The sequence below is a fragment of the Babylonia areolata genome, chromosome 30, assembly GCF_041734735.1.
Source record: "Babylonia areolata isolate BAREFJ2019XMU chromosome 30, ASM4173473v1, whole genome shotgun sequence".
NCBI classification, from domain to species: Eukaryota; Metazoa; Mollusca; class Gastropoda; order Neogastropoda; family Buccinidae; genus Babylonia; species Babylonia areolata.
Window position 1 is genome coordinate 14,511,184 of NC_134905.1, and position 17,500 is coordinate 14,528,683.

The 17,500-nt window shown below is 42.3% G+C and overlaps 1 protein-coding gene across 1 annotated transcript in view; it reads right to left on the reverse strand.

The window, feature by feature from the left end:
- Positions 1–161: 161 nt before the first annotated feature.
- LOC143275257 (uncharacterized) overlaps positions 162–17,500 on the reverse strand; it is a 90,438-nt gene continuing 73,099 nt past the window's right edge. The window contains exons 5-14 of the mRNA XM_076579233.1: positions 17,366–17,410; positions 16,153–16,215; positions 11,903–12,025; positions 10,163–10,198; positions 7,292–7,354; positions 6,435–6,629; positions 5,585–5,638; positions 3,311–3,373; positions 2,488–2,532; positions 162–296 (exon numbers count right to left, since the gene is read on the reverse strand). Coding sequence (XP_076435348.1) covers positions 162–296; positions 2,488–2,532; positions 3,311–3,373; positions 5,585–5,638; positions 6,435–6,629; positions 7,292–7,354; positions 10,163–10,198; positions 11,903–12,025; positions 16,153–16,215; positions 17,366–17,410 — 822 coding nt within the window. The remainder of the gene's footprint in view (positions 297–2,487; positions 2,533–3,310; positions 3,374–5,584; positions 5,639–6,434; positions 6,630–7,291; positions 7,355–10,162; positions 10,199–11,902; positions 12,026–16,152; positions 16,216–17,365; positions 17,411–17,500) is intronic.

The following is a 17,500-nucleotide window of genomic DNA, read 5'->3' on the forward strand; positions in this document are numbered from 1 at the left end:
CAGCCATTGGACGATGCCAACATTTCCTTCACAGCCATTGGACGATGCCAACATTTCCTTCACAGCGATTGGACGATGCCAACATTTCCTTCACAGCCACTGGACGACGCCATCATTTCCTTCACAGCGACTGGACGACGCCATCATTTCCTTCACAACCATTAGACGATGCTTACCCCTGGCCTTCCCGGAGGTCCCTGCGGTCCTGACGGTCCGTCCAATCCGGGTATGCCTCGTTCTCCTTTCATTCCGATCAGGCCTGGCAGACCTGGCAGTCCATCCATACCACGGTCGCCCTGCACAGAAGCACAAGAAATACTGATGACAGTAGCAATGATAATAATAATAATAATAATGATAACAACAACAACAACAATAATAAAAAGGATAATAATAATAACAATAATAATGCTGATAATGACAATAACAATTGTTATGATATCATTGAGTATGACACTATTCAATAAACATCACGTTGAGTTTTTCAGCATGCATGAGCAGGGCTCTTGCCTGGTCACAAAGTTTGGAAAGAAAGTTCAAGTTTACGTGTGTGTGTTGTTGTTTTTTAGTAACTGTTTTCAACATTTAACCTGTGTGAAGTCTGCTTTAGTTTCAGTTTCAGTTTCAGTTTCAGTCTCTCAAGGAGGTGTCACTGCGTTCGGACAAATCCATACATGCTACACCACATCTGCTAGGCAGATGCCTGACTTGCAGCAAAACCCAACGCGCTCTGTCAGGCCTCAAGTGCATGCATATACATTTTGTGTACCTATCAAACCTCAAAGCCTGTGACACAGACATCGCTTCCTGGGAAACTGATGCCCTTGACCGCTGTCGCTGGAGGATGCTGTGCTCTAGTGGCATAAAGACGTTTGAAAACAAGAGAATGCTGGCCATTAAGGAGAAGCGTGAGCGAAGGAAGCAGGGCTCAACTTCTGGAGATGTTTTCCCTTGCAACACCCGTGGGAAGTGCTACGCATCCAGAATCGGCCTCTTCTCCCATATGGGGACACACACCGACAGATAAGCCTGCCTGCCTACTCATCCGTCGGACTGACAGGAGACTCCATCACCTATCTGAGTGGATTTCTTCTATGTAACTTTGCCAGAGGGCAACACTCTCGTTGCCATGGGATTCTGGATGCGCAGCACTTCTCACAGGTGTTGCAAGGGAAAACGTCTCCAGAAGTTGAGCCCTGCTTCCTTCGCTCATGTTTCTCCTTAATAGCCAGCATTCTCTTTGTTTTCAAACGTCTTTATGCCACTAGAGCACAGCATCCTATTTCTTCTATGTAATTTTGCCAGAGGGTAACACTCTCATTGCCATGGGTTCTTTTTCAGTGCGCTATTTGCGCGCTGCAAACGGGACCTTGGTTTATCATCTCATCCAAAGAACTGACTGGATGCTCAGTTCAATTCTCCAGTCAAACCTTGGGAGAAAGGGCGCCAGCGGGATTTGAACACAGACCCTCACAGACTCTTTATTGGCAGGTGAGCGTCTTAACCATTCCGCCACCTTCCTCCTGTCCACACAGATTTACAGCAATGGTAATAATGATAAAAATAATAACTGGTATGATATCATAAGAGTACGAAACCATTTCTTTGATATCAAGTTTAGTTTTTCAGCATGTGCAGGGTTCTTGCCTCGTCATAGTCAACCAGCAGACTGCAAGGCACTTATAAATAAAGTTCCAGTTTATGTAGTGTTTTTTTTTAATGACTAGTTTTCATCACTTAACCTGTGTGTAGTCTGCTTTATAATAATAATAATAATAATTTGAATACAGATACATGAATAGACAAACTTTATTGTCTATACTTTGGTACAGAGATATCCTTTTTTGGCAGCAGCACGTGTCCAACATAATAACAAACAAATAAAATGTATGAAAAATAAAAAGACAATTTGAATGGCACCAAACAGAAATAGCTGTATACAAATAAACAAAAAAAAATAATGATAAAATATATACAAATAACAACAATGATAAAAGTACTACTTTAACTACTTCTATTTCTGCAACTACTAAATAAACATCATGGCACCGCTTGAGACTATCTTCAAAAACAGGGCAACACGTTTCACTCACAACAATCATTGACATTCTAATTAACCCTAACATCAGATAACACCAATCAGCTCACAGCACTGCTTGAGACGACCTTCAACAAAAAGGGCTACATGTCTTTCACTAGCAACACTCAATGACACACTTATCAACTCTTTCCATACGAACGGCGAAAGAGACGACATTAACAGCGTTTCACCCCAATTACCATCATCAAAATATTGCAAGCGGAAGGCTCTTATATACTGAAGACGTGAATGTTGACAAAGAATACCACAATTCTGACGACGGAAGCTAAAGGTTGGGTCATTCAGACACCCACTGGACATCCGAGGGGTTTGTGCAGAGGAGAAGAGAGGACTGGCCGTACTGAGTGAGTTAACTAATCAACACTAATGAACACCAATCAACTCACCTTCATTCCAGGGAGACCAGGATTTCCAGGAAAACCTTGTTTGCCCTGCGTTACGAAAAAGGAACATGTCGTAACTACTGGCTTGGGTGTGTGTTTCTATACCTGTCAGAAACTTAGCAACTCAACATGCACGGTATATGTGTCTCTACATCTGTCTATATAACTTAACAACACAACTTACACAGTATCGGTGTGTGTTTCTCTACCTGTCAGTGACTTTACAAAAAAACATACATTGTATATGTGTGTGTTACTATATCTGTTAATGACTTAACAAAAGAACATACATAATATATGTGTGTATATCTATATCTGTCTGTAAATTTACAACATAATGTACATGGTATATGTGTGTGTATCTATAACTGTCTATAACTTAACAACAAAACGTACATTGTGTATGTGTGTGTATCTTTATCTGTCAATAATTTAACAACAACACATACACGGTATAGGTGTCTTATCTGTCTATAAATTAACCACACAACATACTTGGAACAGGCATGTGTTTCTATGTCTGTCAGTAACTGAACAATACAACAAATATGGTATTTCTGTGTGTGTTTCTATGTCTGTCTATATATAACTTAACAAAACAAGGACACACACACACACACACACACACACACACGCACGCACATACACACTATTATCACTTCAAGTGGAAACACATTCAACTGAAGACAACATGCACACACACACACACACACACACACACACACACACACACACACACACACACACACACACACACACACACACACACACACACACACACACACACACACACACACACACACACCGACCAACAATGGCAACCTACCCGAGGTCCAGCAATTCCGGGTACTCCTTTTTCTCCCAGCATTCCTTTGGGTCCGGGTAGACCCTGAAACACCATATTTCTTCGGTTTCAAGGCGGTGCTGCTTTATGAAAGAAATAAAAGGTGGGTATAAAAAAGGGAGCAGATTCCTCATTTACATATAAGAATTCCTCATTAACATATAAGAATTCTTCATTTATATATAAGAATCAAGAATATTTAATCCTTTCACCCCTTTTGGGGCATGGAGGATATTATACTACAGCAACAGTATTTTACACCATGATTAAACATAAACAATTAAAATAAAACATAACTATCAGAAACAGAATACAAACTATATGAAACACAACATAAATGATGACAGTATTTTTCTGGTAATAAACCTCAGGATAGATCAGACTATGTTGCTCATCTTTGTAACATTACTTAAGTTCAACCAAACCGTCTAGGCTGCATGAAATAAATTACATAGAAAGTCTCTTCCAAGAAGAAAAATTCAACAATCGTTGGCCTTTTTTTTTCCCCCACTTATCGAGCCTGCCAAAGGAATGATGAATTTCAGTTCCTCAAGGAGGCATCACTGCGTTCAGACAAATCCATATACTCTACACCACATCTGCAAGGCAGATACCTGAGCGGCACCATAACCCAACGCGCTTTGTCAGGAAAGCGCATGCACATTTATTTGTTTACCTGATTATTCGTTTACCTACCTTGAGTGGATCTCTTCTACAGAATTTTGCCAGAGAACAACACTGTCATTGCCATGTTTTCTTCTTGTTTTTTTGTTTTTTTTTCAGTGCGCCAAATACATGCTGCACCTGGGACCTCGGTTTATCATTTCATCCGAATGACTTCAACGCTCAGTTTGATTATTCCAGTCAAACTTGGGAGAAAGGGCAAGGAGCGGGATTCGAACCCAGACCCTCAAGGAGTCTGTATTGGCAGATGAGCATCTTAACCATTCTGCCACCTCAGAACCTTCTTCTTTTTCTTCTTCTTCTGCATTCGAGGGCTGCAAATCCCACGTTCACTCGTATGCACACAAGTGGGCTTTTACGTGTATGACCGTTTTTACCCCGCCATGTAGGCAGCCATACTCCATTTTCGGGGGTGTGCATGCTGGGTATGTTCTTGTTTCCATAACCCACTGAACGCCGACATGGATTACGGGATCTTTAACGTGCGTATTTGATCTTCTGCTTGCATATACACACGAAGGGGGTTCAGGTACTAGCAGGTCTGCACATATGTTGACCTGGGAGATCGGAAAAATCTCCACCCTTCACCCACCAGGCACCGTCACCGTGATTCGAACCCGGGAACGCTTTAACCACTCGGCTATTGCGCCCGTCACACCTCAGAATCAAAATATTTGTATTTGTATTTGTATTTCTTTTTATCACAACAGATTTCTCTGTGTGAGATTCGGGCTGCTCTCCCCACGGAGAGCGCGTCGCTATGCTACAGCGCCACCCATTTTTTTGTATTTTTTCCTGCGTGCAGTTTTATTTGTTTTTCCTATCGCAGTGGATTTTTCTACAGAATTTTGCCAGGAACAACCCTTTTCTTGCCATGGGTTCTTTTACGTGCGCTAAGTGCATGCTGCACACGGGACCTCAGTTTATCGTCTCATCCGAATGACTAGCATCCAGACCACCACTCAAGGTCTAGTGGAGGGGGAGAAAATATTGGCGGCTGAGCCGTGATTCGAACCAGCGCGCTCAGATTCTCTAGCTTCCTAGGCGGACGCGTTACCTCTAGGCCATCACTCCACATAAATAAGAATACCTTTAAAGCGTGGTGATGTCTGTGATACATACAAATTACAAGCAAAATGATAAAAATTTGGCATACAACATACACGTAACAAAATAACACTCAACTCAGTCATAGCAAAGCAAGTCCAATAACTTTCCATCATTTAAAACACGCACATACATACGTGCACGCACACACCCGCCCATATCCAAGCACCCATGCACACTTATTGTATATTCACATGCTCACATATTCAATGAATATAGTGGTGAAATCAATATAAATTAATACTAATCTGTAAAACATACAACCAAACTTTAAACAGACATGGCATAGGAAGGAGCATCAGTTTCAGGCATGAAAACATCCATGTAAGTCATAAAAACATCAGTTACATCATCACTAGGATCAGCATCTTTATCGTAAAATTGGACATCTCAGCTCAAAATCAAGTATAAGTTAAATTAAAGAGATTAGATCACGAGTAAATTAAAGCGACAAAGTGTACATACCCTGCGACCTTGTTCACCAGGATAACCAGGCTCTCCACTATCACCCTTCATTCCCTGTGGCAAAAAACAAACAAGTGTCATCTTCAGTCTCTCTCTCTCTCTCTCTCTCTCTCTCTCTCTCTCTCTGTCTCTCTCTCAGATACCTGACAAATGCATGGACTGTTGAGAGGCTTCCATAGGTATGTATATAACATTAGCCTAAAAACAAAATGAAACCAGATAAATAAACAAAATGAACAGATATGTAAATACATTAAAATATGAAAGACGCACAGAAGGCAAATGGTTACACTGAACAAACAAGGACGATGGACTATGTTTAACATCGTACAAACATGCAAACAAACAAACAGCATTATACATACATATAAACACTTTTTAAGTACATGAAAATATGCAGAAAGGAGCACAGAAAAGAAGAAGAAAAGAAGAGAGAAAATGGACCAAAAAAACAACAAAAAAACCTATTGAACAAGACAAAGAAAATGATCATACATTTAACAAAAAGAAACACACACAAAAAAACTGCACTTAAAAATCCATTTGTACCAATAACAAAAAAACAAAAAAAAAAAAAGCCAGAATATTTCTATTTCATTTTCCTCAACCTCATTATCAATTCAAAGAAGATATCTTTTAAATTTCAATAATCATAATGATACAACAACAGCAACATTAATAATAACAACAATGTTAAGAAGAAGAAGAAGAAAGAGAAGAAGAATTTTTCACAAAACAAAAAAAATGAATGAACAAATAAAAGATCGATTTTAATAATAATCACACACACAATTTTTTTTTTTCCAAACATTTCCACAAGGCCAACTCTTCCTGCACTATATATACCCACCGGGTCACCATCTTCTCCAGGTTCTCCCCGTGGGCCCGGCGGTCCATGGATGAACTCAGTCGGGCCCTGGTCAAAGGACCCGGACAACCCTGGGGGACCTGGTTCGCCCTTGTCTCCCCTGGGGCCTTGACCTCCGCGCAGACTGACTCCGTTGGATCCCTTCTCTCCCTTCATCCCGTCCGTCCCGGGCAGGCCCTGTGTGGCAACAAGATGAAATAAAATGGTGTGGCTGCTGGACCATGAAAAAACGAAGTTAAAAAATATCATAGTATGTGGTGTAAAAAAAAAAAAAAAAAAAAAATCAAAGGGCACCTTTTGAAGAAGATAAAACGATGTTTCGACTCTTTCTAGACAAAAACAAGGCTTTGAGTCTTACACACACACACACACACACAGATTTTAAGAAAGAAACAACAGACACATAAATATATATGCAGACAAAAAAACAACAAAAAACACGGACACACACACACACACACACACACATTTTAAGAAAGAAACAACAACAGACACACAGACATATATGCAGACAAAAAAACAACAAAAACATGGACACACACACACACACACACACACACACAAGAGAACAAATAAAACAACAACAACAACCAGAGAGCATGAAAAAAACAACCAAGGGTAAGAGACACAAGAAAAATTTGTCAGTTAAAACCGAGAAAGTGAGACAACAGATAACAGTGAGAGAAAGATGGTAACAGAGCCACAGATAAACAGACAACAGGAACAACAACAACAAAAAAGATAAGAAGAAAACGAAGAATAAGAAGAACAACAATAATAATAATGATAATAACAATTAAACACACACAAAAAAACTCATGAAAACTTTTTTCTCTCACATCGATTCCAGGCAAGCCAGGTTCTCCTTTGGGTCCAATAGGTCCATCAGCTCCAGGGGCTCCCTGATAAACATGGCATACATTACAAACATTCCTCGCGAAAAAAAAAAAATCACTCCACTGACTTCCATGACAGTGGACAAAAAAAAAAAAGAAAAAAAAAAGGAAAAGAAAAAAGCAAAAAAGCAATTCCCTCAATCTTCATGACACAAGTGTTGGTTTGATTAAACAAATATTCATTCAGGCAATGCACACTACAAACAAAAAAATACAAAATAAAAAAAAAACAGTTCCCTCAATCCCTTCTGGATCACAAGTGTTGGTTTGATTAAACAAATATTCATTCAGGCAATGCACACTACAAACAAAAAAAGAAAAGAAAAAAAAACAAAAACAATTCCCTCAATCCTCATGACACATGTGTTGGTTTAATTAAACAAATATTTATTCAGGCAATACACACTACAAACAAAACAAAACAAACAAACAAAAAAAGCAATCCCCTCAATCATCAGGATACAAGTGTTGGTTTTGTCAAACTTTTTTTTTTCTTTTCAGAAAACATCTTAAACATGCACACATAAACTGCAGTGCAATAACAGCTTATAATTATCACTCTTCAACCAAGAGGGGCATCACAGTCTTGAGAACACATTGATACACCAACCTGACTTACTTGTCAGTGACTTGGGAGTGTACGGAAAACACAAAACCTTTTGTTTGTTTGTTCTCAGAAAAGAATTTTGCTTGTACAAAGGAATACAAAGCTTGTCAGTAACTTGGAGTGTACGGAAAACACAAAAACTTTTTGTTTGTTTGTTCTGAGAAAAGAATTTTGCTTGTTCAAAGGAATACAAACTTGTCAGTAACTTGGAGTGTACGGAAAACACAAAAACTTTTGTTTGTTTGTTCTCAGAAAGGAATTTTGCTTGTACAAAGGAATACAAAGCTTGTCAGTGACTTGGGAGTGTACGGAAAACACAAAACCTTTTGTTTGTTTGTTCTCAGAAAAGAATTTTGCTTGTACAAAGGAATACAAAGCTTGTCAGTGACTTGGGAGTGTATGGAAACACAAAAACTTTTGTTTGTTTGTTCTCAGAAAAGAATTTTGCTTGTACAAAGGAATACAAAGCTTGTCAGTGACTTGGGAGTGTACGGAAAACACAAAAACTTTTGTTTGTTTGTTCTCAGAAAAGAATTTTGCTTGTACAAAGGAATACAAAGCTTGTCAGTAACTTGGAGTGTACGGAAAACACAAAAACTTTTGTTTGTTTGTTCTCAGAAAGGAATTTTGCTTGTTCAAAGGAATACAAACTTGTCAGTAACTTGGAGTGTATGGAAACACAAAACCTTTTGTTTGTTTGTTCTCAGAAAAGAATTTTGCTTGTACAAAGGAATACAAAGCTTGTCAGTGACTTGGGAGTGTATGGAAACACAAAACCTTTTGTTTGTTTGTTCTCAGAAAAGAATTTTGCTTGTACAAAGGAATACAAAGCTTGTCAGTGACTTGGGAGTGTATGGAAACACAAAACCTTTTGTTTGTTTGTTCTCAGAAAAGAATTTTGCTTGTACAAAGGAATACAAAGCTTGTCAGTGACTTGGGAGTGTATGGAAACACAAAACCTTTTGTTTGTTTGTTCTCAGAAAAGAATTTTGCTTGTACAAAGGAATACAAAGCTTGTCAGTAACTTGGAGTGTATGGAAACACAAAACCTTTTGTTTGTTTGTTCTCAGAAAGGAATTTTGCTTGCACAAAGGAATTTGTGTACAAGCTAGTCAGTAACTTGGAGTGTACTGGAAACACAAAACCTTTTGTTTGTTTGTTCTCAGAAAAGAATTTTGCTTGTACAAAGGAATACAAAGCTTGTCAGTGACTTGGGAGTGTATGGAAACACAAAACCTTTTGTTTGTTTGTTCTCAGAAAGGAATTTTGCTTGTACAAAGGAATTTGTGTACAAGCTAGTCAGTAACTTGGAGTGTACGGAAAACACAAAAACTTTTGTTTGTTCTGAGAAAGAAATTTTGCTTGTACAAAGGAATACAAACTTGTCAGTAACTCAGAGTCTACAGAAAACACAAAACCTTTTGTTTGTCAGTTCTGGGAATGGGATTTTGCATACACAAAGGAATAAGCTTATCAGTAACTTGGAGCATTGGGAAACACAAAACCATTTGTTTGTTGGCTCTGAGAGTGGGAATTTACTTATGAAAAGAAATGCAAGTTTGTGTTTTGTTGGAAGCAGATTGTATGCAGGGGAAGAAAATGAAGAAAGAAAGAAAAAAAAAAAGTGGAAGAGGAGGAAGGTGAATAAAGTGAGTAGAAAATGGACTAGAAAACCTACTTAATAAGAAGAAAAAAAAGGGGGTGGGGGTAACTGGAAGGTTGGATACTTCTCTCCCCCTCCCCCCTCATCCCCCACACTAAGCAGAGCAGAAAGCTTTTTTTTTTTTTTAATTTAAAAAAAAGATTTTTCATTCTGCCAAAGTAAAGAAATATATTTTTTAAAGGATCAATGTTGATAAGCAGAACAACTGCAACAGTCATTTATAATTCTCTGCATGTTTGTCATACAATTCGTGAAAGTTAACTCTGTGTGTGTGTGTGTGAGTGTGTGTGCATGCGTGTCTATGTCTGTGTGACTATGTGTGTGTCTCTCTCTCTGTCTGTTTGTCTGTGTGTGTGGGTGTATGTGTGTCTGCGTGTGTCTGTGTGTTTGTGTGTGTGGCTGTGTCTGCATCAGTGTATGCGAGTGTGTGCATGCCCCTTTGTGTGAATACTCATGTATGTGTATTTGTGCACAGGAAGACTGACATACAGACAGGCAGACAGTCAGACAGACAGACCGACAGAAAAACACAGCTCTCACTTACAGGTAAGCCAGGGAATCCTGAAGGACCTTGTTCTCCCTGAAAAAAAGCCATCATAAACATTATCATCATCGTCATAAAAATCCTCATCACCAGCATGATCATCATCCAACAAAATCATCGTCATTACTGTTGTCATCGTCGTCATCATCACCACCACCACCACCACCACCACCACCATCGGTGTCATCATCAAAATCATTGTTGTCATGATCACTGTCATGGTCATCTCCTCCACCACCGGCATAATCATCACCATCATCATCATCATCACCACCATCATCATCAACTTATCATTTTCACTCCGTACCTTCAAAAGGTTTCTTCCTCTCTTCTTTCTTTGTTCGTGGGCTGCAGCTCTCACGTTCACTCGTATGTACACGAGTGGGCTTTTACGTGTATGACCGTTTTTACCCCCGCCTTGTAGGCAGCCATACTCTGTTTTCGGGGGGTTAAAAAAAAAAGGTTTAAAGGTTGTGTAGGTCCCCTAACCTTTTATGACCATTGTGTCAAGGCGAGGCCTAAACTTCTACTTCGCCCATTTTTATTAAATCTTCCCCAATGATGGACGTCAGGTGTCCATTCACACATTCAGAATAAACAGCCTTTCCCAGGGATACACAGCTACAGAAACCTGATCACTGGTTCACAAGGAACGGAAATCAAACGCCTCTTCTCCACTCTGGGTGGGACGCTCACTCAGTCTGGCTCCGCGACTAGGCTATTACTGTCGTCAGTAGGGGGCTTAGTAGGTGGTGTCCTAAGAACGATAAATCAGAAGAAAAAAAAACCCACTACTGAACACCACCGAAGTGACTCAGCAGCAGTGCAGGGTCTACTCTGGTGTGTGGCCTCCTGGTGACCTAACATCGATGATTCCCTGTGGACTGCCGATGCTGGGACTGTGACAGTCCTGGGTGTGGCTGTGTATAGGGGACTCAGAATGAGCGGCGTGGGAGTAATGCCACTGAAATGGTGCGCACACACACACACACACACACACACACACACACACACACACACACACACACAGAGGCATATTCCTAATTGCTCAAACTCACTCTCAAACTCTCTCTCTCTCTGACACAAACAGAACCCCCCCCCTCCCCTCCACACACACACACACACACAAGTATGCAAACACCATCCCACCATACCCCCATGACACACCACCCTTCACACAAACCCCCACCCCTAACAATCCCTGTCTACACCCCTCTCCCACCCACCCCCACCCCATTACACACCACCCTTCACACAAACCCCCACCCCCAACAACCCCTGTCTACACCCCTCCTCCCACCCACATCCACCCCATCACACACCACCCTTCACAAAAACCCCCACCCCCAACAACCCCTGTCTACACCCCTCCTCCCACCCACCCCCACCCCATCACACACCACCCTTCACACAAACCCCCACCCCCAACAACCCCTGTCTACACCCCTCTCCCACCCACATCCACCCCATCACACACCACCCTTCACACAAACCCCCACCCCCAACAACCCCTGTCTACACCCCTCCTCCCACCCACCCCCACCCCATCACACACCACCCTTCAAACAAACCCCCACCCCTACCACCAACCACCACCACCACCCACCACCACCCACCACCAACAACCACCACCACCAACAACCACCACCACCACCACCACCACCAACCACCACCACCACCACCACACAAACTCTCCGACAGTGACCGCGAGGCCAGCAATGGATCGGGAAGTGACCGAACCTTCTGTCCCTTGACCAGCGGCATGCCCAGGGCCGCGTCACCCTTGGCTCCCTTGGGGCCGGGTGTGCCGGGTCTGCCCTCCAAGCCGGGTAGACCAGGTAAGCCGGGTGAGCCAGGGTCTCCCTGCAAGAGTCACAGGTCACTATAGCATCGACGATAACAACTATAATAACAAAAACCATAACATCATCGTCATCTGTTGTTGTTGTTTTTCCAAAACAGCAAGAACATCATCATCATCTGTTGTTTTTTTCCAAAACAGCAAGAAAATCATCATCATCTGTTGTTGTTTTTCCAAAACAGCAAGAAAACCATCATCATCTGTTGTTGTTTTTCCAAAACAGCAAGAACATCATCATCATCTGTTGTTGTTTTTTCCAAAACAGCAAAAACATCATCATCATCTGTTGTTTTCCAAAACAGCAAAAACATCATCATCATCTGTTGTTTTCCAAAACAGCAAGAACATCATCATCATCTGTTGTTGTTTTCAAAAACAGCAAGAACATCATCATCATCTGTTGTTTTTTCCAAAACAGCAAGAACATCATCATCATCTGTTGTTTTCCAAAACAGCAAGAACATCATCATCATCTGTTGTTTTTTTCCAAAACAGCAAGAACATCATCATCATCTGTTGTTTTTTCCTGAGTGTTGTGTTGTGTTGTGTGTTGTGTTGTGTGTTGTGTTGTGTTGTGTTGTGTGTTGTGTTGTGTTGTGTTGTGTTGTGTTGTTGTGTTGTGTTGTGTTGTGTTGTGTTGTGTTGTTGTGTTGTGTTGTGTTGTGTGTTGTGTTGTGTTGTGTGTTTGGAGGTGAGGGGAGAGATAGAGAGAGAGACAGGGGGGGGGGTTAGAAAGAATGAGAGAGAGAAATAGACATGGAGAGACAAGGAGAGGATATGGACAGAGAGAGAGAGAGAGAGAGAAGAGAGAGACAGGGGGAAGGTGGGGGGAAGGGGGGGGGAGAGAATAGGAGAGAGAAATAGGTAGGGAGAAAGAGAGAGAGAGAGTGTGTGTGTGTGTGTGAGTGAGTGTGTGTGTGTGTGTGTGTTTGTGTGTGTGGGGGAGAGAGAGAGAGAGAGACAGAGACAGAGACAGAGAGATATCAGTGTGTGAAGGATTACAAACCGATAAACAACAACAACAACAACAAAAAACAAAAAAAAACCCATTAAAAAAACAGCCAATACTTGAATGGTTCACAACACTCATGAATCAAACACAATGTGAAATTCTCAAAATGCATAAACACACACACACACACACACATATTATCAACAAACAAACAAACAAACAAAAATCCCACTCATCGTCACCTACACCACAGGAGGCAACCATTTCTGGTTGACCTGCAAGTCTGGCAGCTAGCAGACATCAGTGCACCAAGACACATCTCTCAGTTTCAGTTTCAGTTTCTCAAGGAGGTGTCACTGTAATTGGACAAATCCGTAATTGCTACACCACACCTGCTAAGCAGATACCTGACAGCGGCTCGACCCAACGCATTTTGTCAGGCCTTGAGTGCATGCTTCTTCTTCTTTTGCCTTCACTCGTATGCACACCAGTGGGCTTTTATGTGTATGACCGTTTTTACCCCGCCATGTAGGCAGCCATACTCCGTTTTCAGGGGGGGGTGCATGCTGGGTATGTTCTCGTTTCCATAACCCACCGAACGCTGACATGGATTACAGGATCTTTAACGTGCCTATTTGATCTTCTGCTTGCATATACACACGAAGGGGGTTCAGGCACTAGCAAGTCTGCACATATGTTGACCTGGGAGATCGTAAAAAATCTCCACCCTTTACCCACCAGGCGCCATCACCATGATTCGAACCCGGGACCCTCAGATTGACAGTCCAACGCTTTAACCACTCAGCTACTGCGCCCGTCGAGTGCATGCATATATTTGTGCACCTGTCAGAGTGGACTTCCCTTACAAAATTTTGTACCAGGGCAACCCTTTTCTTGCCGTGGGTTCTTTTACAGTGTGCCGAGTGCCTGCTGCATGTGGGACCTCGGTTCATGGTCTCAACCGAATGACTTGACGCTCACTTTGATTTTCCAGTTAAACTTGGGAGAAAGGGCTGAGAACGGGATCTGAACCCAGGCCCTCACGGACACTGTAGTATTGGCAGATAAGTGACTCTTAACCATTCAGCCACCTTGCTCCTTCATCTGTCGGAGCCTGCCTGTGTGCTGGTAGCTGGCCAGAAACAGCGGGAGAAAAGGGCAGGAGAAGGATTCGAGCCCAGACCCTCACTAACACTGTATGGGCAGATGAAGCATCTTAACCATTCAGCCACCTTGCTCCTCAATCTCTCAGAGCCTGGCCAGAAGCAGAGGGAGAAAAGGGCGAGAGCAGGATTCGAACCCAGACCCTAAAGGACACTCCAGTGCTGGCAGATAAGCATCTTAACCATTCAGCCACTTTGCTCCTCAACCTCTGGGAGCCTGTGTGCTGGAAGCCAGCCAGAAGCAGACTCAGCAGTGCAGGTTGGGGACAAGGGGGGGCTGGGGGGGGGGGGGCAGATGGGCTGTGGGGCGGGGAGGGGAGATAAGATAAAGGGGAGGAGGACATGCCTGATTGAACTTCACGGATGGTTTGTCAGCTCTGCCTGCCATCCTATTCAGCTCCCTCCACCCTCCCTCCACCTCCACCCCTTGTACGCCCCTCTCCCTACACATTACTTTTTTTTTCTCTCTCTCTCTCTCTCCTTTCTTCCTTCCTTCCTTCTGTCACTACCTTCCTCCCCTTCCTTCTTCCTCCTTCCCTCCTTCCTTCCTTTCCCTTCCCCCTACTTCCTTCCTTCCTTCTGTCACTACCTTCCTCCCCTTCCTTCTTCCTCCTTCCCTCCTTCCTTCCTCCCTCCCTCCCTATTTCCCACCCTTCCCTCCTTCCTTCCTTTCCCTTCCCCCTACTTCCTTTCTTCCTTCCTTCTCTTCTTTCTCCCTTCCTTCCTTCCTATTTCCCTCCCTCCTTCCCTCCTTCCTTCTTTCCTCGACTCTTTCCTGCCTTTCCCTTCCCCCTCCCTCCTTCCTCTCTATTTCCTTCCTTCCCTCCTTCCTTTCCTTCCTTCCATCCTTCCTCCCTCCCTTCTCTTCTTTCTCCCTTCCTTCCTTCCTATTTCCCTCCCTCCTTCCTTCCTTCCTCCCAGCTGGCCTATACTACCACTATCCACTGATTCCCTGGCAAAACCCTGCAGACTGATATATATATATATATATATATATATATATATATATATGTATGTATGTATCCTCTGTTGCTAGCGCCAGGTGTGGGTGGGTAGGGGGTGTAGGGGGCGGAAGTGGGGTGGGAGGGAGAGGGGGGGGGGTCTGATTGCTGCTGGATCAAAGGGTGGGTTCGAATCTTTTAGCCTGAAGATATTCTGGTCTGTGTGTGTGTGTGTGTGTGTGTGTGTGTGTGTCTGTTTGTTTGGTCTGTCTGTCTGCCTGCCTGTCTGTCTCTTTCTCTCTGCTTCTTTCCCTCCCTTGGGTTTACTTATCACCCTTTCTGTGTGTGTGTGTGTGTGTGTGTGTGTGCGTGTGTGTCTGTTTCTCCCTCTCTCTCCCTCTCTCTATCGCTCTCTATCTTTTACACACACACACAAACACACACACACACACACACACACAAACACACACACTAATATCAAAAGACATTCAACTAACAAAAAAATAAATAAATAAAATATTAAAAATATATAAATATATATATATATAAATTTTCAAAAAATATATTAATAATAATAAATATAAAAACAAAACCATAACACAACACCAGAAGAAACCCCAGTAAACCCACTGCACAAACATGTCCGTCTCTTGCCTGTGTGCTGTTAACAACCGCATCAAGAAACCGCTCACACACACACACATACACAAACACATTTGTAACACTTCTGTGCTTAAACACATCAGTCTTTTACCTATGTGCTGTTACAACTGCGTCATGAAAGTGCTCACACACACACATGCACACACACACTCAACATACTTGTAACACTACTACGTTCTTACAGTCTCTTACCTGTGTGCCTTTACAACCATGTCAAGAAAAGCATGTGCGCACAAACGCGCGCGCACACACACACACACACACACACACTTGTAACACTATGTTTAAACGCAGCGATCTCTTACCTGTGTGCCATTTCAACCGCGTCAAGAAAGCGTGCACGTGCGCGCACGCGCACACACACACACACATTTGTAACACTTCTATGTTTAGGCATATCAGTCTCTTACCTGTGTGCCGTTACAGCCGTCAAGACCGGGTGGACCTCTGGGGCCGGCAGATCCGGGAAAACCCTGAATAATCATTATCATCATCATTATTATTATTGTTATCATCATCACTATCATCATCATTATCATCATCATCATCATAATTATCATCATCATATCATCACAATTATTATCAACACCACAGTTATCATCATCATAAACATCATAATCACAATCATCTTAAATAGCATATCTATATGGTTCTTTCAAACCTATAAAAGACTTTACAATAAAATGTCATTCAATCACACCCACATACACTCCTCCCCCCCTCCCCTACTCACACACCTCACTCACACACACACACACCTCAAACACACACACACACACACACACCTCACTCACACACATACACACCTCACTCACACACACACACACACACACACACACACACGCACACACACACACACACACACACACACACACCTCACTCACACACACACACACCTCACTCACACACACACACACCTCAAACACACACACACACACACACACACACACACACACACACACACACACACGGCAGAACCCTGAGCATCATGACCAGCAGTTATTACCTGTGATTGTCACCAGAGATACTTCTACAACAACCAATATAATAAGATACTTTCAAATGGTTAATGCCTGTTTTTTTAATCACAAATATTTTCCACTATCTTTTTATTTCTAACAACCAGCAATCATTACTTTTTACTATTACCACTGATATTTCTTTATAAACAATCAATATTAGTCTACATAATGAAGGATATTTTTTTCCCTTACAATAAACACCTGTCTGTAATACCAGTCCTTTTAACTCTCTCCATACGAACGGCGAAAGAGACGACGTTAACAGCGTTTCTCCCCAATTACCACCATCAAAATATTACAAGCGGAAGGCTCTTACACTGAAGAGGTGAATGCTGACAAAGAATACCACAATTCTGATGACGGAAGCTAAAGGTTGGGTCATTCAGACACCCACTGGACATCCGAGGGGTCTGTGTAGAGGAGAAGAGAGGACTGGCCGTACTGAGTGAGTTAATCATAGTTTTTTAACACTAACCACCAACAATTATGTAACTTATACTGAACAGTCAGTACTCTTTTAAGTTGTGAAACGTGCAGGTGTGATTGCAAAATATAACATCTCAGGTAGTAATAAAGAGGACAGTGTCAGGGGGATACTCACAGGAATACCGTTGATACCGGGGAAGCCTGGAACGCCCATCTTACCCTGTGGAAAAGAAAATGAAACCATCATTGTATGTTGTCAGTTTATCCTCTCAGACTCCCCACATGCCCCCCAACCACACACACACACACA